At 46.2% G+C, this 24,042-nt stretch overlaps 1 protein-coding gene across 9 annotated transcripts in view; it reads left to right on the top strand.

The window, feature by feature from the left end:
- LOC147639199 (callose synthase 10-like) overlaps positions 1-23,659 on the top strand; it is a 251,362-nt gene extending 227,703 nt beyond the window's left edge. For all 9 annotated transcript variants that reach the window (XR_015264354.1, XM_086788318.1, XM_086788339.1 and 6 more), the window contains 4 exons: positions 22,350-22,469; positions 22,620-22,670; positions 22,752-22,934; positions 23,037-23,659. Coding sequence is in view for 8 of the 9 variants with exons in the window: in XM_086788318.1 (XP_086644444.1) it covers positions 22,350-22,469; positions 22,620-22,670; positions 22,752-22,934; positions 23,037-23,273 (591 nt within the window). In the remaining variant the exon portion in view is untranslated. The remainder of the gene's footprint in view (positions 1-22,349; positions 22,470-22,619; positions 22,671-22,751; positions 22,935-23,036) is intronic.
- The last annotated feature ends 383 nt before the right edge of the window (positions 23,660-24,042 follow it).

Raw genomic sequence — 24,042 nt, forward strand, 5'->3', positions numbered from 1 at the left:
ATATATATATATATATATATAAATAGACCCCTCTACCGTCTCTAAATAGACGCCTCTAAGACGCCTCTAACGTCTCTAAAAAATACGAGTCTTTCGATACCCGCCTTGTACCAAACGCCTCTGATGCCTCTAACAACCTTGGTAACATAAGTATGTGTTTCGCCCTCTCGAATGTTAGAAGTATGTGATCTAGCATCCATTCTTAGTGTGTTTCCTTAGTGATTATGACATGCCCAGCATATGCACACATACGGGCTGACTTTGATATCCCTTTACAGGGGCCACTTCACCAGTTTCTGACCACTACTCCTATATCAAAGTTAGGGGCTCTCATCACCCGCATGTTACGCTTTCGGGAGAACCACGCTGCATAGATCGCTCTTTCACCGTAGCTACCCTTTCCTACCATGGGGGAGGAGACTCATTGTATATCTGGAAAGGTCCCATGGGTCATAATTTGGCCTTCCATGGACGATAATAAACTACTCTACTCTACTCTCTCTCTCTCTCTCTCTCTCTCTCAACTTTCACTATATATATATATATATATATATATATAGACTCCTCTAACACGCCTCTAACGTCTCTAAAAAATACGAGTCTTTCGAGGCCCGTACCATACCCGCCTCGTACCAAACGCCTCTAACGCCTCTAACAACCTTGGTAACATAAGTATGTGTTTCGCCCTCTCGATGTGGTGACCTTGAGTATACTCCATTGCTCATTGGTTACATTTCATTAACATCTAAGTGGTGGCATGTGTTGCTTCAATGGTGTGAGATTGTTCATGTGATGATCTTGTGCATTGCTTAATTCATTTAATAACTAAGCTCACACCATCATGTCTTTTAACATCGAAATGGCACGAAATTTTTCGAAACAAAACGAAACCTGCCCATCGAAACGACATTTCGCTCAAATGTAAAGTTAGGTTTTAAAAAAACGGGCGAATGTTTTTTTTTTTTGCAAACACGATTTCTGCTATCCTTTTCGCCCCTCTTTGCTGCCCATTTGCCACTTCGTGCATCCCATGCTTCTTCCTGGCTGGCTGCAGCCCAATGCTTCACCTTTTCTCCTCGTCCACTTGTCCTCTTTGCTCCTTCACTTCTTCTCCTCCACGCCTCCTCTTCTTCCTCTTCCCTTTTCCTCTCTCTCTCTTCTCCTCCACGGTCCACTCCTCTTCCCTCCTCTTTCTCTCCTTTTCTTCTCACCTCCTTCCCTTTTCTCTTCTTCCCTTCCAACTTGTTTGTTTCCTCCTCTCTTTCTGTCCTTTTCTTGCCCAAATTTTGAAAATACCAAAAAACCTACTCCCAAAATCATGAATTTCATACCCACTAGTCCCAAAAAATCCATCTTTAACTTTCTGTTGGCTATGTTGGCTATGTTATAAATTTGGTATGTGTATATGAGAATTGTAATTTCGAAAACTTTGCGTTCCGTCCAAAATAGACGAAACGAAACCTTCGAAACGATGAAACGGACGAAACTTTTCATGTTTCCATGGTGTAGTTGCACTAAGCATCATATATCTGAATACCCTCTAAAGCCTCCATGCATCTAGCTCTCTAGATCTGCCAAGCTATAATACTAGCAATGATCTCCCTAGTGGTATCAATTCTCTGCAAAGGCGGTGTATTCCATGACTGTGGAATATCCTGAAATGCACACCTCTACATACCAAGATGACCGGATCAAAATCCATGTCCTTAAAGAGAATCTGTGGGCAAGATTGAGCAAGCCAAGCAATAGCACCCCATGTAACATAAACTGGTCCTCTCCTCAACCTGCCCATGTGGGCAATAGAAGCCCAGATCCTCTATGCTGCTCTCTGCACCCGCATAAGCAATGATGTACCGTCTCTGAAGCTGTTGTGCACTTGGGACAGGTTGGACCAACAAAACACCAAAGATATCTCTCCATTGATTAATAGGAAGCCCACCATGTATAAATAGCCAAAAGAAATGACAGATCTGGCTCCTCCTGTATGAATAGACTGTGAAATAATCTCTTGTGAATGAGGGCCAACGTCATCTATAATAAGGCCTTCCACATAATGGACTGCCCGTCAACCTCATCCTCTGATACAAGGGCCTGTGACGTAAAAAGGCTCTCATGCTGCCCCAAGCTCTAATAATGGATGATACAAGTGGGGAGGAGGGTAGTCTATATTGTGCCTCCTCAAAGAAGATGAAACGTGCACTATGCATCAAGTCTCCACCACCCTGAGGAGTGCATCCGGAGATATGATACAAGAAAAAGTCCTTCCAAGACTGTGTACCGGGAAGGAAACCTCTGACTCCTAGCTTGCAAAAAACAATTGTAATTCACGGGGTTGTGTGAGTACTTTTTGGGCACGGTCTCGTAAATAATTAACAATTCAACACTTATGAAATGGAAACAACACAAGACAAAGACAATGCTGATAATGAACAATTGCACGGTGACACACCACACTAGGGTTGGAACTAGACTGACCTCCTGTAAGGTCTCCATAGACCACACCCAAGGATCAAGTGCCCTTGAACCAAAACCTTAACGAGGTTTCATAGACCTGACATTGTATGCATCGCATAACCTCGATAGGTTGTGGCTTGCGACTCACCAAGCCTTAAGTCTGATTGCCATGAGCCTGTTTTTGGTACCAATGGCCCCAACCTAGCGTCCCCCATACCGTTGGGCCGAACCACCCACCTTGCAGCTCCATGGAGATTGGCTAGGAGCCCATAATTGATAGCCTAGGACTAACAATAGCTAAAGATTATAAATAAAGCAAGGGCCAATAATGGCCTGGTTATTGATATAAAAGTGTGCCTTGGGGTACTTATGAGTTATTGAGGTATCCATGTGGTAGACAAGAGGGCTACCAGGGGTGTGCAAGACCTCATGGAGACCTTTTTCTACTAGCGCCCTTATCCCACATGTGAACCCTCGAGGTCCCCATGCCCCAGCTAATCCCTTAACCCTATCTTGGGTTAGTCCACGTCCCTAGTCCTAACCGTACACATGTCAGGACGTAACATACTTCCATCCTCGTGTTCAATTAATGCCCTCATGAATGCATAAGGAGACAAGACTATGTAAGGGAATCTCGCATCGGAACATCTGTCTATAGCATCTACTAAAGTCTATCGTGTCTTACCTAGGCGAGTGCAAGACTCCTCTTGTAGTCTATGCTACAAAGATCCAATTACGTACTGTTAATCCAACTCTCATACAAGAGTTGACTCCCAATAGGACATTCTGCCTTAAAAGTGCAACATGCTCTACCATAACAACTCTAGCACAAACCCAAGCACAACTCAAGAGTCGTACCAAATGGAATCCTGCATTAGTTGTCGGCAAACACTAGTCCACTTAATGTATAAACAAGTCCTAGTGCCATGTACTTCCATCCATTATCCAACCACAAGATCTCCTATGTACTTCCATTATAGTAATCCAACCACAAGATCTCCTCTGTACTTCCATTATAGTAATCCAACCAGAAGATCTCCTATGTACTTCCATTATAGTAATTCAACCACAAGATTACTGTACTTCTAGTACAGTTTTCCAACCATAGGATCTCTTGTGTCCAATCCTCATCTAAAACTAAACAAAGATTGTGTTTTCACACATAACCAGTAGATACTTACCTTACTTTAGGGCAAGCATAGAACTCCCCATCAATTTTTGTGAATGTCCCATTTTCTCAAATATCCTGAAGACAACATACGGCTTCCAGTTTTTTTTTATCCCACCAAATTGGAATGAACTTAAGATTATCAAAGGTCCACACAATCCCACTCATAGAGATCCTGAAGGACAATGGTTATAACAAATTCCACCACTAACATGTCCATGGGTTACACCCCATCGAACAGGTGGAAAAGCCACATGACTCCAAAGTCTTGGAATCAAAATAGTTCTTGGCCTCAGATTAGGGTTAGGGTATCACACACACACTTTTTTTTTTTTTTTTGTAAATCCATGAACAGTATATTATCAAAGAAATTTACATGAGAGTCTCCAAAACGGAGAGCCTCAACGGGAAATCAGAAGCAAAGAGAAACTATTTCCAGGCATGGCTGATGAAGATCTCCTTGGTGGCAAGCATCATAAACAGATTGCCGTAAGGAGCTTCTAAAATACTGATAAGATTGCAAAAACGGTTTCCCAAAATATCTCATGTTGTGATCCTGCCATATGGTCCAGAAAGCCCAATATCTGACCCAGTACAAAAGTAAAGAGTAATGGACCGTGGTTGTAGGGAGTATGCCAAAAAGCCAAAAGTGTTTCCCAAAAAAAGAATTAGGGAAACAAAGGCGAAGTAACATGGAAATTTTGCGGATGAAGGCCTTAGTGCTGGAGCACGTCCAAAACAAATGAGGCACCGTTTCAGAAGGGGCCATGCATCGAAGACAAGAAGCAGATGTAATCCTTCGTTTAGCAAGAGTGACCCCCAGAGATAAGGAACCTGTAAGACAACGCCATAGGAAGAGCTTTTGCTTAAGAGGCAATTTACTCCTCCATAAATTGCGAAGATTCTTTCGCCACCAAGCAAGTGTTTTTTCATATGCCAAAGAGAATTAGCATGTGAATGAATCCATGGTGATGGCTGGAGGAGAGAGTATGTCGTCCTAACCGTTAGGTCAGAAAGAATAACAGGACGAGAATTTGAGCCCACCGGGTGTAACTGCCAATCCTGTAATCTGTCCCTGTTAGATAAAGGAGGGATGGGAAGAAAAGGCTGCAACAAGTCAGCAATTTTTCCCCAAATGAACCTGCGATGGCTAGTGGATAGGAAGCCATAGCCTGAGGGAAGGAAAGCATTTGACCAGTAGCATCAACAACATCATTTATGCACCTAATCCCCAATTTGTTGAGATTGTATGCCCGAATCGGCTCTTGCAGGGCCAATGGAGAATCAAAAACAGCACTCTAGTAAATGCTTTCCTGCCGAAGGGAATTGGCATGAGACAAAAGGAGGGGTGCCCAATGAGCATGCGAAAGGACCTGTTTCCAATCGCAAATAAGTGAAGTGGCAAAAGGGCAGCCCAGGATAGAACCTACAAATTTGCCCAAAATGACCTCCCAGTGATCAGTAATCCATGCACCATGTGCAGAAGTGCGTAAGGCCGTGCACATGGTTGTAAGCATATGAGTCCATGGCTGCGTCTGACGAAAAAAGGTGAGTAGGAGAGGAATTTTCCTTGCCGAGACATAATGCGCAATATTCAGCACATTCAATCCGCCATGCATCCTCGGGGAACAAACTTTTGCCATCGAGTCTTCAACTGCTGTGGAGAATTATGCTGCATAAAGAAGGAGTCATCTACATATGCCTAAGCCATAAAGGGAGGGGCTCCAGGAATCTGAAGACCAATAAGAAGGTCCTGCGCGGTAAGATGATCCAAGTATCTGAGAAGTGGGTGAGTGGCAATGGCATATAAGAGGGCACTAAGTGGACACCCTTGTCTGACCGAACGACCCAAGGACCAAGATTGAGAAAGATGATTACCAAGGATGCATTGGGCTGTAGAGTCAGCATACAAGCAGTAGATGACATTAGCCATTTTTGGCCCAAATCCCATCTGAGCCATTGTCTGTGAGATAAAATCCCAGTTGACTGTGTCGAAAGCTTTAGCAAAGTCCACTTGCATAATAAAAACATCCTGGTCAGAATATTTTGCATATTCAATAGTCATGAGAGCATTGCCAATATTATCATGGATCTGCCACCTAGGAACAAAGCCATATTGCAAGGGATGCAGACCCTCATAAAGTACTTGGTGACGACGGTGCACCAGCATTTTAGCAAAGAGTTTGTAAACAACAGGCATCAATGTGATGGGCCTCCAATCCATGAGATGCTCACACAAATTCCGCTTGGGGATGAGTTTAACTATGCCATGCTTCCATGATTGGGGGAGTACTCCTGTATGCCAAGCCTCATTAATCATTTGCAGGATAACACCTTTAAGGTCTTCCCAAAAGTGTGAGAAAAATTCCACCGTGAGGCCATCATACCTTGGTGCCTTACCAGTGCTGAGATGGGACAAGGCATCATCAAGCTCCACATCAGTGAAAGGCATATCAAGTTTGAGAGCTTCTTGTGGGTTGAGAATGGAAAGAACATGCTGTAAAAGAGTATCCCGAGCTTGTAATTCTTGCAAAGAAGTGGTAGCAGGGAGTACAAACAGTTTTTGAAAATAAGAAAAGCATTCATGTTGGAGCTCTGAGAAAGACCGAGTCCATTCACCATCCAGTTTACGGACTGTGAGGCAAGAGGTCTTCCTCCTGGAAGCATGTAACCCTTGAAAGAAAGATTTTGAAGAGCAGCCTTTATCCATGAATTGAGTCATCCTTGCCCGAACCTGCCACTTGACCAAAGGTATCACACACACACACACACACACACACAATTAGCAACAACAAGCAAGTACACAGAGGATAGTGATTGATGCCCACACAATGGATTGCATTGGAATGAGTGGAGTTGGGGAGTCAACTCCATAATATCAAAATACAAATAAAAGTGGTCTTCTTCTTTCACACCATATATCCAAGGGGAAAAACCCAAAGGGAGAAAAGTTCCCTTGGTTAGCCCATGCTCATATATGGCACTACTCATAGCCTATATGCCAATAAATCCCCCCTGCAGTGACAATGTGAACCTGTACAAGGCTGGGAGCAGATCACTCTCTGTAGGAGAGAAAACCTAAAGCTTTGTAGAAAGCTTCAAACTTCACTCGCAGCAACACCTTCGTGAACAAATCTGAAACATTGTCCTGTGTAGAGCAGTAAGATAATGAGATTCTACTGCATGTATCCTCTCCCTGACATAATGATAATGAATCTCTATGTGCTTAGTGCATGCATGAAACATTGGGTTTCGTGCCACGGCTATAGCAGTCTAACTGTCTCTAGCTCATCTGCATCACAAAGTGTACTCATGCAAGCAACATCTGCATGTTCTCTTGCATTACGTGAACCAGCCCCTATCCTGCTACCAAGTGGAGCTGAAAGTTTGTGCTCTTGTAAAGTACGGAGCAGCCAATGAGGCACAACTCTAGCCTCTTCTGTTGCTGTCTTCTCTTGCTCCACTGTTTCCTCTACATTTTGAGGTGTAATGAGATCATTTATGTGCTGATTTTGAGCACCCAAATGCTGTCCATTAGGCAAAGTTGATGGCTGATCTGTTGTGCCATCAATTCCCAACGGGAGAAGTCCTTCAAACATGTTAGGTGAACCTGAAGGTGGTTGTACAAAAAATTCAGCCAATGGTTGGTCTGAATTTTCAGCAAACACGTCTCTACTATTCAAAATCCTTTGTGTGGAAGGATTAAAGAGATGGTAGCCTTTACTGCCACTGTTGTAACTTACAAATATGCACTTAGTTGCTTTGTCATCAAGCTTACCTCACAATTGTTGAGGTACATGTGCATAAGCTATACATCCAAAAACTCTAAAGTGATCAACTTTAGGCTTCCTTTTGTGCTGGCCTCATATGGCGTTATGGTTTTCAATGCTTTGGTACGACATCTATTCAACACGTGTGTAGCACACATGATTGCCTCCATCCAGAATTTGTGAGGCAAGCCTTTGCCTTTAACCATCCATCTAGCCATTTCCATCAATGACTTGTTCTTTCTCTCACAGCAACACCATTTTGCTGAGGAGAATATGGCATTGTGCATTGATGCTTTATGCCCTTTTCTGCCATAAAAGCTTTGAAAGCAATGGACATGTATTCCCCACCTCGATCTGTACGGAGGGTCTACACTTTGCAATGTATTTGATTTTTAGCTTGTGCCACAAAATGCTGAAAACATGCAAATATATCATATTTTACTTTCAAGGGATACACACAAGCAAATCTGGAGTAGTCATCGATAAAGGTTACAAAGTAAAGATGCTTTCCAATAGATGGTGTCCACATAGGACCACACACATCACTGTGCACAAGCTGTAATTTCTAGAAAGCCCTTGTTGATCCATCTTTTGGAAATGCATTTATGTGTATCTTACCCAATATGCACCCTTCACATACATGTTTTGGTGGCAGTTCTATATGAGGCATGTCCTGTACCATTTTATGCCTTTGCAATAGCATCAAACTACCATAATTGACATGTCCAAACCTAGCATGCCACAATTTTGCCTCTTCCATGGCAGGTGTAAGAGTGGTAACCACATGAGCATCATGTTCTCTCCTGTCAAGCTGATAGAACCCATGGTAGAATGTGCCGGAGGTGACCAATGCATAGCCACCTTCACGGTCTTTAACTGTGCATCTGCCGTCCTTAAAGTTCACTGCGTATCCTCTTTTAGCAAAAGAGGAGACAGATAGCAAGTTCTGCTTAATCCCTGGTACATACAATACATCTGGAATACATGCGTCGGCACCACTTGCTTTTGTGAGGATCACCTCACCAACACCCTGAACTGGATAAGAAGAATTGTTTGCACATGTTACTCGTTTGCCTCTAGGAGCAATTATAACCTTCTTAAACAAATTCCTTTGTGAGATAATGTGTTTAGAAGCACCATTGTCAAAGTACCATGTGTCGTGTCTTTCATTGACACTGAGAGACATATGCTCTACCGATGCATCATAACTGCAAGTAAGAAAAGTCCACTCATCCTGCACAAGATTTACTGATGCATAATCTTTCGCTTCAAGTGATGAAGAAGAATCTACAGCCATGTCACTTTCCTTTTTCTTCTTCTTTGCAAGCTACTTTCTGCACTCATTCAAATAGTGACCCGGCTTCTTGTAGTAGTGACATTTGCCCTTTTTCTTGGGCTTGCCTGCATCATTTTTAGCCTTTTGTGAAGGCTGTTCAGCCTTTGGCTGAAAATTGTTTTTGGCTTTTTCCTTGCCCTTGCCTTGGGCAACAAAATCCCTATCATTGCCATGCATAATGGAAGATTTGTTCTCTAATTCTTCTCCTCCTCTAGTAATTAGCTAACCAACTCTTCAAACAAGATTGGTTCCCGGTTTTCTCGCATAGATAGAGTGAGCAATGTATGGAAGTTCAAGTAAGTTTCTGGCAATGATGATAGTGTCCTGGAAACGAGCTTCTTTTCAGAAATGACCTCATCAATATTGAGCAACTGCTCCCGAGGATCCTGGTTCTTTGTAAGATGATTAGCCATACTATCACCATCATCCATGTCCAAGTTCTCAAGTTCTTTCTTTAGATATGCAACCGTGTCCTCATTCTTTGCCTGATACATGGTTTCAAGTACATCCCAAGCTCGTCGTGAGGTCTTGCAAGACCGGATATGCGGTATGATTGATTGTTTTACTGACAAAGCAATCAAAGCCATCGCTTGGGCATCACGAGTATCCCATCTCTTCTGTTCCTGTGAGGGAGAAGTAGGTACTGTAGCTTGTTGAGCACCACGGCCAAGTGTGTTAGGTGCTATGTCAGTAGGGCGTACATCTTCACCTAACACATAACCCCATAATTCTTTGGCCACAAGAAGGTTTCGGCCCATGAAACTCTAGAGGGAGTAGTTACTGCCATCCAATTTGTCCTCTTGGGACAAACCCCCGAATATATCGGTAGTATTCCCAGCCATAATGTAAAAACCCTTTACCAAGAGATGTGCAAACACGTGCAACGAAGTATGTTGTAAAAAGCACCTGTAGGCAAAATCCCAATGCACCGGAGTGCAATGCTGGGCAACCACAAGGTCCTGGGCAAATATTTTTCCCCAAATACAACGTTGCAAATAAAGTTTGTAGTGTCTTGACAACACAATCACTACATAAATTTGCACAATCACTGTATAAATTTGCAAACAAGGCTTACAATTTGAAAAGCCCCAAATTTTTGTGCACCAATGGGCTGTTTTATTTTTCAATTGCACATAAATCACAAAAGCCCCAAAAATCTGTGTACCAATGAGCTTTAATTCTGCAATTAAGCACTAATTTTAGAAAAGCCCCAAATTTCTCTATGTCCTGCAACTTGAATTTTGCGTTGAAGCATGTAATTCACAAAACCCCCAAATTCTGCATGACCTGTACTTTCAAGTTTTGGAACAAAATGCAGTGCACTAGTAATCCCCAAATAATCAGAAGCTCAAATACCTTTTCTGTCTCTTTGTTCTTCACCTTCTTGCTTGTAGGAGCTGCCCACACTCTTGCATAGCCTTCTTTACTGTAGGTTGGGAGAGAGCTAGACTAAGCAGCCACAAGTGGTAAGATCTTTGGCGGTCGGCTGGCCAAAAGAAAACGGTTGGCTGGAGATAGGCAATGGGAAGCATACAGTGGAGATGGCGGGAGGCACAGACGGAGGATGATTGTCGAGGTGTGGAGGAGCTGCAGTGGCGGGTGGCACGGGAGGTACGGCAGCCTCTACAGGTCTGGCAACCAACGGGCGGCAACAAACTGGGTTGGACAGCAACTTGACAGATCTGTCGGGACGGGACTGTGTCGGTGTGTCGAAGCCTGTCAGATGGTTGAGCTGTGCCAGACAGATTTGTTTCAAAAACCAGTGAATTTCCGTCGAGTGCTATATAAGGCACAAAGTGGGCGGAGGACCGCCCGGAGTGCTGCCTAGCCAGGGGCGGAGATGGGCAGGAGCAGCTGAGATGCGCTTGCGGCGGCGGCGGCCAGAGATGCAGTGGTTGGTGACGGAACAAGGCGGACAGTCAGACGGAACTGCAGTCAACGGAGCGGGAACCTGTGAGCAGACCCAACTGAGGGAACCTTGCGTGTGACAGTCAGCGGATGGAGAACTGGCTCTGATAACACTGTTGGCCCAGGGCCTGTCAACACTTTAGGGTTAGGGTATCACACATCTTTCTCAGACGGGATGTATGAGATAGCGTACGTAGATCTTGCACAACGTGTATGTATGAGCAAACAAGAAGAGTAGGGTATCACACATCTTTCCAGACGGATGTATGAGATAGCGTACGTAGATAATCCGTCAACTTTCTGTCACTGCTTTTCTCCAAGTTAGCATGCACTTTGCATGTGCACGAAACATATATGGAGTCAGTGTGGACAGTAACGACGTGGAGTCGGTCAATCGACAATAATGACTATGAGCAAGTGAAGCCATCGTGATGGCTAAGATTCTACTCACCACCAGCATTAACAGTGACAGAATCTAATTTGTTGCATGCTCTTTCTTTTCCACATGAGTGGATAGTTCTTTTTAAAATGGTGACGAGATCATACCTAGTTTTACCATGAACCCTTCATGTTATCCGAAAAACCACTAGGTGGCAGGTGACAAGAAGTCATATTGGCAATTGGCATAACCTAAGACACGTTTCCAATTTAGGCAGAAGCCACGGAGAAGAATTGGGGTACGAACATGGGGTATCTTTCATCCTTTACTTTGCATTGATTAGATTGACCCTAACGAAGTGCAAGCTAGCTTGCCCGTGGTCAAACTGGCCCACTCACTCCCTAAAGAAGCTAGCTTGCCCGTGGTCAAACTGGCCCACTCACTCCCTAAAGAAGTGCAAGCTAGCTTGCATGGATTAGATTGACCCTAAAGAAGTGCAAGCTAGCTTGCTCGTGGTCAAAACTGGCCCACTCACTCCCTCAGGAACTTGATGAGTGTAAGTCCTCCATTAACATTGAGCAACCAGATGTTATGGTAGAGACTAATAGCAAGCTAACTTTTTAAATGTCTGGCACAAACAAGACTTTTTAGAGAGGGATTGTTCCACCATTTGCATTACAATGAGCGCTAAGAAGTAATGTGCTTGTTGCTAGCACCACTATCAAAATACCATACATGCTCATCTGTCACTAGCATGCATACATCATGGACACAAGGGTCATAACTGCAGTGCACAATGAATGTCCTAACCATCCTGTACATAGTTCATTGATGACTTCTTTTCAGCACTTGGTGTTGATGCATCAGCCAACAATCATACCTGACTCTTTCTCCTTTATCTTCTCCAACCTTCTTCTACATTCATTGAGCTTGTCTTGTGACAATAGCTGCATTTGCTTTTCTTCTTAGGCATAGTCATGTTGCTGTGTAATGGCTATAGTACTTTGACTTTTATAGTAGTCATCATGCTGCAATATATATTAATCGCTATATAGATTTTGTACGAGTCATGCTTGTCTATGAGTGTTATATACTATTATATATATCAGTATATAGCAACAAATATATAGTATTTTGCGTTTTATAGTCATGCTGTTATATAACTGCGATATAGATTTTATACTAGTCATGCATGCTTTGTGACTTCCATATTGCAGTATATAGCATGAAAAATAGTCTCTTGAACTGCTTTTACTTTTGTAGTAGGTCATGCATCTATATGATTGCTATACATAGCAGTAACATAGTAGTCATTTGCATACTTTGTCATTGCTTTTTATAGCAGTCCCTTGTTTTTTTTTTTACAATTATAACACAAGAGTAGCATAATAGTCTTATGCATGCTTAATGACTGCTTTATAGCAGTTAAATATAAGAGTCTTTGCTCCCTGCTTTTTATCTGCTATAAGGCAATTATTCTTGCTATTTGACTACTATAAAGTGTGGTGACCACCATAGTAGGAGGAGGTTTAGCTAGGAGGGATTTGGATGACAACCTGATGCCTTTGTGTAGTGGTAGGGAATTGGTGAGGGTGCCATGGCTGGCTGGTGAGGTAGGGAAGGGATAGAACTTATTGCTGGCAAGGGAAGGGATGAGGTGGAGAGGGTGGGCCAAAGAGGTGATAGTCCAAGTGGTAAAGTGTTTGCCTAGGACCGAAAGGTCTTGGGTTCAAACCCTGCTTGGACCCCTCGGCAGCACCTCTCATCCGCGCTCTCCGTAAGCTTCCCTTTCGGCGTCGATCGTGTTCTGGCCGCCTTTCCCAGGAGGACTCCAGTGTAGCCCCTCCGCTCTCTGTGGTCGAGTGTGCTCGTCGCCCTCTTCAGAGGGCCGCGTAGATGGTCTTGTAGCTCACGACACCAGCGTGGCTGGGACGTTGAGCGAGTTGTAATGTTAACTATTAGTAGGATCTCTCCCCCAGAAAAAAAAAAAAAAAAGAAAGAGGTGGAGAGGGTGGAGACTGCTGCAGGCGAGGGTGGTATGCAGCCGGATGATGCCACGCCAACAAGTGGAAATGGAAGTGGAGTGGAGTGGAGGGGTTGACTGAGGGGGTGGCAGGGGTGGCAGAGAGGGTGTTGTGGTGCGAGATGAGACGGGGAGATCCTGTTGCACCTAAGATCGGATGCAGGACGTCATAGGAGAATGGTGATTTTGGTGGGGTAGGCGCGGAGGAAAGTGTACTGGACTGTTGCAGGGAGGTAGGTGAGGAAATGAGTAGAAGGCCAAGTAAATGATCAAATTTCAGGCTTGTTGAGCTGAGCCGAAATTGTGGCAACGGAGGCGGATGGATTCATGGAGAAGATGGTGGAAGGGTAATGGTCAGCAAGTGCAAAAGTAGTGAAAAGCATCGGTGTAGTGGGTGGAAACGAAAGGTAGAGGTGGTGTGGGAATTTCTCGGAGCAGAAGATAATAATGAAATAAGATATAGAGGTGCAGAGTACGTGGCCTGGGAAGTAAAGGGGTGGGAGCTGGCAGGGCAATGGTGGCAGCAGAAAGCTCGATGGGTGAAATGCCAGTTATGAGAGTGTCAGAACAACAATGGATAATAGAACTTTCTGTTGGACCAATAATGTGAGCGATGAAAGTGGGAGTCATCCGCTGACCATTGGGCATTGTAGAAAAGTTGATGATAAGGGCGGCACAAAGGGAGGCATCCATCGCGAGCAAAGTCAGGATCGATGCGATACATGTCAAGCCCAAGGTGGCTAGTTCGGCTTGATTGAACAAAGTAAGAAACTGGGGAAGGTGGAGTGTAGATGGGTTGATAAATTTGATGGTGAAGGGAGTGATGCGAGAGTGGATGTGGGTGACAAATGAAAATGGTGCACAGAAACTGGGTTGGAAGCAGATGGGGTCTGAGAAGGATGGAGAGGAATAGGTGGGTAAGGAGGTGGTGCGGAAGAGGGAATAATAGTGTCATCCTCAGAGGGAAAATACTAGGATCGGAACTGTCAGATGAGGCTGAAGAAGATTGAGATAATTTGGATGAAGCAGGCAGAGATTGTCCTAGTGGAGCCACCAATGCTGCACTAGCAGATGTGGATGCACTGCTGAGCTAGCCACTGAAGGAGGTGTGTTCATGGGAGTCATGGGTGCGGAAAGGAGCACCTAGGTGGACAGGGATGACTATGTGGATGGCGCACTCTCCCGAGGTCCTAAGATCCAGGCGATGGCATGCCTGTACGGGTCCAGAGTAGTGGGGAGGCCATCTACCATGATGGAGTGGTAGAGGAAACAATTAGGAAAAGGGAAGAGCAAGGAAGAGCAAGAGCGTGAGGCGGTGGCAGGGAGACTGAAAAGGAAAGTAGCCATACGGAGAAAAGAGGAGAGCATGAGGCGGCGGGAAAAAGGGACTTTAAAAAAAAAAAGGTTTTTTTTGGTTTCTTTTTCTGTTGCTAGTCAATACACAGCCCTACGGATGTGGAGGAGCGGAATAGAGGTGAGTAGGGAATTGAAAGGGAGGCAAAGAGGAGATGGAGGGGGCCGAGTAGGAGCTGAAAAAGGGGGGGGGGGGCGAAGAAGGCGCTGAGGAGAAGATGGAGGGAGACGAGGAGGAGGAGCGGGGAAGACGAGGAGGAGATGGAGGGAGGAGGCAAGTAAGCGAGTAGGAGAAGACGGAGGGAGGCGAGTAGGAAAAGGAAGGAGGTGAATGTGAGAATTTTTGCCAAAAAAAAAAAACTGAGAGGGATAAAAAATGGAGGAAGACATGGGGAAGGCGAGCGTAGAATCTTTTGCCCAAAAAAAACTGGAAGGGGCAAGTATGATGGAAAGCACTGGAGGGGATCGAGGTGATGCTGATGGGGGCGAGTATGAAAGAGAGCATGGGGAGGCGAGTATAAAACGATAGGGGAAGGGTGGACAATGAGTGCTTGACCTGGCCGCCAACGTTGTTGAGGCTATGGCATTGGCCGCATGTACAAAGGCGTCAGAGGCTGTAGTGGGTGAAGGGCGAGTAATGGTTAAACCCCCCTATGGTGTGGAGGTGAGAAGTAGTGGATTGCCCGTGTGTGGAGGGGGGCGAGTGGAACGGGCGGGGACAAGGACTGAGAGCAGATGTGACTGGTGTGTGAGTGGAACGTGGCGGCAGCTGGACTGTGAAATGTGGCCGCAACCAGAGCAAAGAGGGGCCAAGATAGGAGAAGCGTGAGCTGTGAGCCCCCCCCCCCAAAAAAAAGGGAGCCTTTCCTTCCCTCTGCTTGCACACTGCCCCTTCCACCCACGGTCTTCTCTCTCCCCTGTGTGCTGCCCCCCTCCCTTGCTTCTCGCCTTCGCCCCCTGCCCCTCATCTTCCCCCGCCTCTAGCCCTCGGCCATCCCTGTCTCACCCCCCTTTTTTCCTCCACCACCCATCCGCATCTCCCTAGTTTTCTTTTTCTGGTTTTTTTTTTCCTCCTCCCGGCTCATCGTTTCCCATCCTTGCCTCTCCTCTTCATTACTCAAGGCAGGTTTTCAGTTCTCGGGCAGCATTTCCTTCCGGTAAGTTTCGGCCTCTTCTGGTCTTCAACCCCCCCAGTAGGACTACATAGCAGCCACTCCGTCACCCCCGACCGAGGTCTTCATGCCTTGCCTCTCCTTTTCAGAAGCGGACCTCTAGCTCCTCACTTCGACAGTTGCATCCTTAGAGGGCTCCACTTTGGTGTGCAAGATTGTTGGTAGCTACCTGTCGTGCAGATCGCTCAGGGATCTTTATAGGCTAGCCTCCTTGGTGCACCAGAAAGATTACTGATATTCATCCTTTGGGGTGTGGCTACTACTAGGTTGAGTTTCACTTGCTAGTGGTGTCGGTCAGAGTCATGCACTTGAGCCCCGTCACACTGCGTACGGCCGAGGCATTCTTTGCGGGGTGGCAACCCAACTTCGACCTAGCATCCGACCCTCTAGCTGGCGTTTCAGGCTTTCCAGTCTATTTCCCGGGCCTTAGGAAGGAATACCTTCCTCTTGTCCTAGTGATAGGTAGTGCTGTCGGGAGATAGGTAGTGCTATCGGGAGAGTGATGGAAACCCCATCCACCGCCTTTTTGGTTCTTGCTCGAGCAGCTTGGATTCCATCCCTTTGCATCTGCATAGCCTCTCCGGAGACAGTGTTGCATGCCATCTCTCTTCCTTGCCTCCAAGGATCCCCTATCATGCAGAGAGTAGAGTACTCTGGCCTCCTAGGCCAATGCTTCATATGCATGCAGATGGGGCATCTCGCTAGAGCTTGTCCTCGTGGACAGTCCAGGAGATCGCCCCCAGTAATCTCCCCCCGGTCCTAGCATGGATCCGCTAAGGGGGGTGGGAGGGAAGCTGGCCCCTAGGTTGCAAAGCACTAATGCTAGTGAGTGGCAGACCATTGTCCCGCAACGGAGCTGCCCCAACCCAACTCGAGAGTTGAGCGACACCATTGTGCATGCCAGGCCGATAGACCACAGGTTGATATAGTTTCGTCAAGGAATTGTTTCGAGCATTTATCACAGCAGCCACCCGACGGCGATGGTCCCCCCCCCCAAAGCTACTTGGAGGAACCCACCTTCAGACCCACCAATTTGGAGGCCGTTACCTCGCCGAGATTCCTCTCTAGGTTCCCAGGCCTTCTGGCCCTATTGAACCTTCGGCAAACCCTTCATCTCAGGAGGATTACTCCCTTTCGCTTCTCCCTCCCTCCACAAAGCTTCCCCATCCGCACCCCCTTCCCACTTCCTCCCCAACCTTCATTTCCGGCTCTCCCCATCGGAGCCCACTCTCCCCCCTCCCTTCGCCTCTTTTGAGCAATCCCACCGCCCTCTGGCTGCGCCGGACCCGAAGCGGAGGTAGCTGGCGTTCAATCCGCATTGCTTCTTCTCGGAGCTAGTTGAGATGACCATTGTTGCCTCCCCAGTGAGGGCTCTCCCGCTAGAGTCACCAAGTGCCCCCCCAGGGTTCTCAGGCAGCCAGTGGATTACAGTTTCTCCCGATATCTCCCTGTTGAAGGAACTGGTATTTTCGAGGAGACTGGCTAGCGCGATGATCTTCTTCTTTCCCTTGAGTGCAGTCCCGAGGACAGAATGGGACACGGAGTCGGTGTCTGCCGTCATCTAGGGGCAGGCATTGACCTCTCTCAACATCTACATGATTTGCGCATCACCAACGTGCTTACCCGTCTTTGGCCCTTGGCTGGAATGGAGCTGGGAGGCTCAGGCCACAAAGATCAAGACGGGAGGTGGTGTCCTCTAGCTTGGAGGTGCTGCTCTTTGTGTTCCTTCATATCTCAATAGCAGTACCCCTTCCCCCCTCCTACAGATACCTGCATTGTGACAAGTGGAGCCCAGATTATACTTACTCCAAAGCTCAGACAAAGTGGCGTCACATGGAGGATAGAATCCACGCCCACCTGGCATGCCTTCATCCTAGGACCGATTGTGATTACTCCCGGTCGAAACCCACGCCCAAGCCTCCTCGAGTGGAGGGCAGTTTTGCTTCCCATAGAGATTAGATATGCGGATTGCCTCATGGAACATTCCGGATTTGGGAGAGGCTTGGGGGACCAATTGATATTCTCTTCCTCCAGGAGCACCATCTTTCACAGGGACATACCCGTCGATACGGGAAGATGGTACCAGGCAGGAGCCACGGTTTTTGGTCTCCCTCTTTTGCCCCTCCAGGATGCAGGGGGAGTTTGTATTTCTATCAGCCAAGCAGCTCTTGCCGGTAGTAGTTGGTTCAGGCATCATTGACACTGGTCAAGCTTAGTGGGTTACCATCAGGATTAGCGAGGATTGTGTGGGCTTTCTAAATGTATATGCTCTGAACACAGTTGCAGGGAGAACCACATTCTGGAATACAGCTCACTAATCCCTTCCACAAGCCGACTTTTGGTGTATGGGTGGAAACTTTAACATGATAGAGTCAGCAGAGGATAGACTCGAAGGAGGCATGGCTACAGTTTTTGGCTCAGAGTACTCCGCTTGGGTGGAGTTGATGTTGGCTCTTTGGAGATAGAACCCCTTGGCACTTACTAGAGTTTGGACGCAACCTAGAAAGAAAGAAAGAAAGATTTTATTAACGTCTTCCAAAAGACCGAACTCGGCCTATGAGACAAATCGGAGTACCTGTATGGGGTATCCTCTGTCATCCCAACAAAATGAAAAAGTACTGAATAAAAAAAGTACTGAATAAAAAAAATAGAGAGTTTGTGCCTCTCGAGGTTTGACAGGATGAGCACCGGCCCCAATCTTTCTCGACTTGATAGATTCTATGTGGATGAGTGGGCTTGCAGTCGTGTGGGCATGTTTGGTATCTTGGCAGGCAGTACTTTCTCCGATTATTGTCCCTGGAGGATCCTTGAAAGTAGGACAGACACTTGAGCACTTGGATCCCTTATAGCCTCATGTAGGACTCCGAGATATGCAGCAGGATAGAGCTTGATTTTCTCTCAGGTTTGCCGCACACACCTTGGATGCAGGCCTTGGCAAGATTAGTTGTTTACTTCGGAAGCAGCACATAGCAGATTGGCTGGATTCCATGAGCAGTAGAGGATCATTTTCCGTGGCCTTACTTCTCTTCAGTGAGAGCTATCGAGATATCTAGTGGATTGTGGTGCCACCCGTACAAAGCTCAAATCCATAGAGGAGCGGAGGGTGGACTATAGATACCATGCCAGAGCTTCCTTCTGGACCCAGGCCGGAGATACAATCATTGGGTATTTCCTTGAGATTGCAGGCCCCCACAAGCGGAGAGATGGTATCCACAGGTTGTGAGGCGAGGATGGATCTCTCGCTCCCCCTCCCCCCCATGTGAGAGCTATAGCCATTGATTTTTTTAGATCCCTTCTCACAGGTGTCCCATTATCCTCACATGTGGTGGATGCACGAGAGCGGGTCTGGTGGCATAGGAAACAGGTGGTTTCCCTAGGTCTCCGGACGTTCCTATTGACTCCCTTCACAATTGAGGAGCTGGCGGAGGCATTGACGGTTCTTCCTAGGGGAAAATGTCCGGGAGCGGACGGGCTTCCAGTCTGCTTTTTTCTTCGTCACTGGGATCTCATGGAAGGCGGCCTTCGAGCAACCTTCAACGAGATTATGACCATGGGTGCCATGCCAGAGAGGCTTTCAAAGGGTCTAATTCATGTGATTCCTATGGAGAGTGGTGACAGATTGGAGATTCGGCAGTGGAAACCCATCACCCACTTTGGGACCGCCTACAAGATTTTGGCCAAGGCCATCAGCCGGAGACTTCAGCCCTTCCTCCCCGACTTGATTCATGATACCTAGACAAGTTTTGTTTAGGATTAGAGCATTCTGGACATCATCTTCAATTTCTAGGAGGCGACAACTTTGGCGAGGATGCTGCAGCAGGATCTCATTGTGCTCCTTTCGAATTTCGAGAAAGACTATGAGAGAGTTAACTAGGGCTTTCTAGAGAGCATGATATACTAGACGGGTTTTCCAGAGGAGTGGATCCGTGGTGTTTCTGAGCTTTACTCGGCCTCTAACAGTCAGGTGCTCATTTAGGGAGCCAGAGGTGACAGATTTGCCCTTTTTCGCTTGGTCGGGTAGGGCTGCCCTCTAGCACCCTATCTCTTTCTCTTTGTCGTTGAGGCCATGAGTAGTTTTCTCTCAGCTCAGGAGACTGGACTCCGAGGATTGCATCTCCCCATCCGTACACAGGAGCTGCTACTAGACTTAGGGTTTGCAGATGACACAACAGCATACTTATCCGGAGATCTGGGGAAACTTCAAAGATTTATAGAGGTGATAGAGGTCTTCTGTCACACATCAGGAGCACAAATCAACTAGCACAAGTTGTGTGTATTTTGGGTTGGCTCTCCGCCTGCCCTGACTTGGCATTCAGTTGAGGCTTTCTAGTAAGATCCCAAGGGGCTCTCCAGTCCATTATCTTGGATGCTAGGTGGGCATCGATATCTCCCCATAGCAGCAGTTAGCCCTTCTTCTTCTGAGCATTGGGAAGAAGCTTCTATACTGAGTTCATCGAGGCTTTCCTTAGCCGGCCGAGTGGTGGTGGCGAATCAGGTTCTTCTTGCCACCATGTGGTATATCACTTGTTGCTGGGCCTTCTCCCGGGCGTGCATCGATCAGGTTCAACGGATTGATCCACAACTTTTTGTGGACTGGCAGCGATGGGAGGCCTGCCCCGGCCAAGGAGGCCTAGAGAGTGATCATACAGCCGCACCACAAAGGGGGGCTGGGCATTATCGACCCCACCATTCAGAGCCGTGCCCTATTGGGCAAGTTGATTGTTAGAGGACTTCTTCCAAGCAGCAAGCCATGGAAGGAATCCTCCTGGCTAGGATTTCAGCCGGTACACCGATTCTAGGGGGGCCTTGGCCGCAAAGCACTAGATGGATCTTCACGGAGATGTGGACCTAAACCCTAAAACCTAAACACTAAACCCTAAACCCTCGGCCTGTGAAAGTGTGCATGCCTGGGCTCACGGCATGCACAATAGGCACACTGCAAGGCTAGAATACGTAAAAAGGCAGTGCCGTATGCTTGCAGGCAGAATGTGTCAAGCTTCGAGGTCGCAGCAAATACAATTACAACTAACCTGCATTCAAGCTCAAGCTAAGGTATACTGCTCTACCCCTTTCCACCATAGCAGCCAAATCACCTCTTTCCCCCTACCTGAAAACATAAACAACACGAACTACATCCCCCTCCACTCGCCCCCCTCACATTCTCATCCTCATCCTCATCCTGTTACTTATCCCAGAAAAGCCACAAATAAAAGCACAAAGCAGGAAAAACAAGGAGCGCTGGACCTCCCTCTTCCCAAATTCCCTTGTTTCCCTCTTCCCTCCTGCACACTCTCACCTTCCACTGTCCTCTGCAGGTATTCAGTTATATCTACCCTTGCATCATGGGTGATACGTTGGTGTTGTTGATCATCTCCTAAGTGATTAAAATCTTTGAGGCATGGAGTTGGCCCACTGCATCCAGGTACTTTTAGTGAGCATGGTCCTCTTGTAAATTGTTCTTTGCTTCTTACTCACAACATTTTTACTTGCCTTCACATCAGAAGCACTTCTTCCACCTTCACAACAGCCATTGATGATTCAGTTGTATCATTCAGTCAGTGAATCATGGCTACAGTGGGTTCTCTCTCTTGGCCTGTGGTGGCTGCTTGTCATTGCTGTGACCTGTGGTGGCCCTTGACTTCTTCATCAAGGCAGCCTTCCATTTTTGCACCATTTCTGTGGCCTGTGGGTGCCGGGAACTCCACTTGATCCAGGTTTGGTCACATGTTGGACGTCCTCTTGCATCATTGGGTAGCCACTCGGTCGGGTGGCCAAGTGATCTTCCATGACTTCCAAAGGATATCAGCAGTGCGTTCACCCTCAACAGTGCACACTTACCGCATCAACATTTGTTGGTGTGCCTATAATGGGAGATGCTAACCTTTTTAAAATTCTGGTGAGAGATCCTGCATTAGTGAAAATTTTCTTGCCCATAGGCATGTAAAGAAGCCCTCGCCCATAGGCAGTTACAAATCTGTCCATGGACAGTGGTGCCTTCCAGTAGCCTTAGGGAGGCTCGAACCCGGCCCCCCGGTCCCAGGTGAGACCTAGAACCGCTTGGGCTACAACACTGTCAGCAGATGCTCACCTTACCCCATAGGTAACATCTTGGGAGATGAATAGTCTAGACTTGGGATTTTGGGGGTTGTCGAAGCATTTGTGGTGGTCAAATCATTGTCTTGGTTCTCTGTGTGTATCGGTCTTCCTTGCTGTGATGACCATGCAGTATGCCAATGCAGTGAGCGGTCTTGTAAGTATCCATTCTTCATAAGGAAATAATTGGGGTGTCCGGTGTGTGATGACTAGTGAGGTGTCCCGATGCATTGAGCGGTCTTGTAAGTGTCCATTCTTCATAAGGAAATACTTGGAGTGTCCGGTGTGTGATCCATTGTCTTGATATTTCACTGCAGCTAAGTGGTGCTCCTATTGTATTCTTGGATTTGTCGTGTGAGGCCAGTGGAGAGGTAGAGTATCCTGTGTCTCCCTAGCCTGTGTGTGGCTCCTGGGGGTATACTGCCCTAGAATAGAGCCCATGACGCATGGGTGTTCCGTTTAGTGCGCCTGGGCGACCAAGTCTGCTAGAGTCATGGTTGAAGCTCGCTAATAGCTGGCTCACTTGCGGCCAACATATGGTGGCGGATGTGTAATCAAACATTTTTGACCAGACAAACATTGATTCTTCCTAGCCAGTTCTTTAGTGAGCTAGGTTTTCATAGGTTAGAATCATCGTGTGGTTTTTTGTTGTTGTTCTTGCAAGTCTCAACATGGCATTATATTCCTTTGTAGGAGCATATCCGGTCTAAAACAGGAAGGGTCTTGGAAACTATCCTGAGTTTACGTTTCTTTATCTTCCAATATGGAGTGGTTTATCATCTAAAGGCAGCAAATGGAAGCACAAGTTTGACAGTAAGTGAAAGCGTTTCTTTTGAGAGCATGGCTACGCAAGTTAAATCTTTTATCTTTTTTGAGTTTTTTCTTTCAGTGTGTGCACAATGTCAAAATCTGTACTTTCCAGATTATGCTTCCATCAAGTATCTAAGAATTTTTTCTGTGCAGGTCTATGGAGTTTCATGGCTGGTTCTTGTAGGCATTATCCTCATATCCAAGGTTTCCAACATTGTTTCAGAGAGTCCTCCCCGTACATTCTACTTGAATTTGCATTTGTATACTAATATCTTTGTGGTGCAGGTCTTTTCCTCCAGTTCCTTCAGTCCGAAGGTTTCAGAGATGTTTCTCCGGCTTATTCAATGCACGGTTTTCTTTGTGATCATTGCTGCCCTCGCAATTATCGTTGCTTTGACACGAGTAACTTTTGGTGATATATTTGCAAGTTTATTGGCTCTCATTCCAACTGGATGGGGTATTCTCTCTGTAAGTCTCCGATACTTAAACCTTTGGCACAAGTATTCTTGATTGAAATTTTATTATGCTAAACAGGGTGGATTTCCATACATCTTTGATCGATCTTTACAGATTGGGATCGCATGGAAACCTCTGGTGGATAAATTGCATTTATGGACATCCTTTCGTGCCATTGCACGTTTTTATGATGCAGCAATGGGCATGGTTATCTTCTTTCCTATTGCCATTCTTTCATGGTTCCCCTTTGTCTCCACTTTCCAAACAAGGCTGCTATTCAATCAGGCCTTCAGTAGAGGTTTGGAGATTTCTCTCATCCTTGCCGGGAATAGGCCCAATGTTGAAGCATAGCATTCAGCATAGGTTTTTGAAAATCAAGGTCCACGAGGAGAGCTCGATCATTGCTGCATTGAGGTTTTGATTTACAAAAGTTGGTGCAGTTTCTGGGGTTAAGCACCATCCTACAACGCAGTATCAAATCTCCATCCTACATGCTCTTTTCACTGAAGTTAGTGGTAGTATATTTGATTCCACTTAGCTTTGCATCATGAGTACCCCTGCAAGCTTCTCAGACAGACTTGTCTCAAAGGAGGTGATATGGCTCTCCTATGGTAGAATACTGTAATTCTCTTTAATACCCATGTTTGTTCTGACATTCTTCTGTGATGCACACTTTTAAGGCCCTGGAGTAGTTTTTTTGTGGCAGCCAAAGAAAGTAAGCATTTTCATTGTACATTGATTTTGCTCCAGCCCTTGGCTATTTATTAACCTCCTGTAGGATTCTTTCTGTTTCTTTCCTTGCATGGTAGCTGGTGGTCTGTGGAGCTGCTCCTTGTGAAGTTCTGGGTAGCTTATTTAGGAATAGGTTTGGAGCTGCATGAGAAATAAGCTGCTAGCATAGGCCATCCCTACTATTAACATATTAGCTTGTAAAATTCTTAAAGCACCAATATAGGCACGTACTTGGGCATACACAGCATAGGCCTCTAGCCTAGATCAATTACAGCCAACCAAATTGAGTTGATGTTCACATTGTTTTTTTCTTAATAACTAAAATCTAGAAGTATTAAGCTTTTAAGCTAATAAAGACCTAGTCCTTCACAGAAACTTTCCTATATGG

This window comes from Cibotium barometz, chromosome 4 (assembly GCF_041138505.1).
Source record: "Cibotium barometz isolate CiBa-2024 chromosome 4, ASM4113850v1, whole genome shotgun sequence".
NCBI classification, from domain to species: Eukaryota; Viridiplantae; Streptophyta; class Polypodiopsida; order Cyatheales; family Cibotiaceae; genus Cibotium; species Cibotium barometz.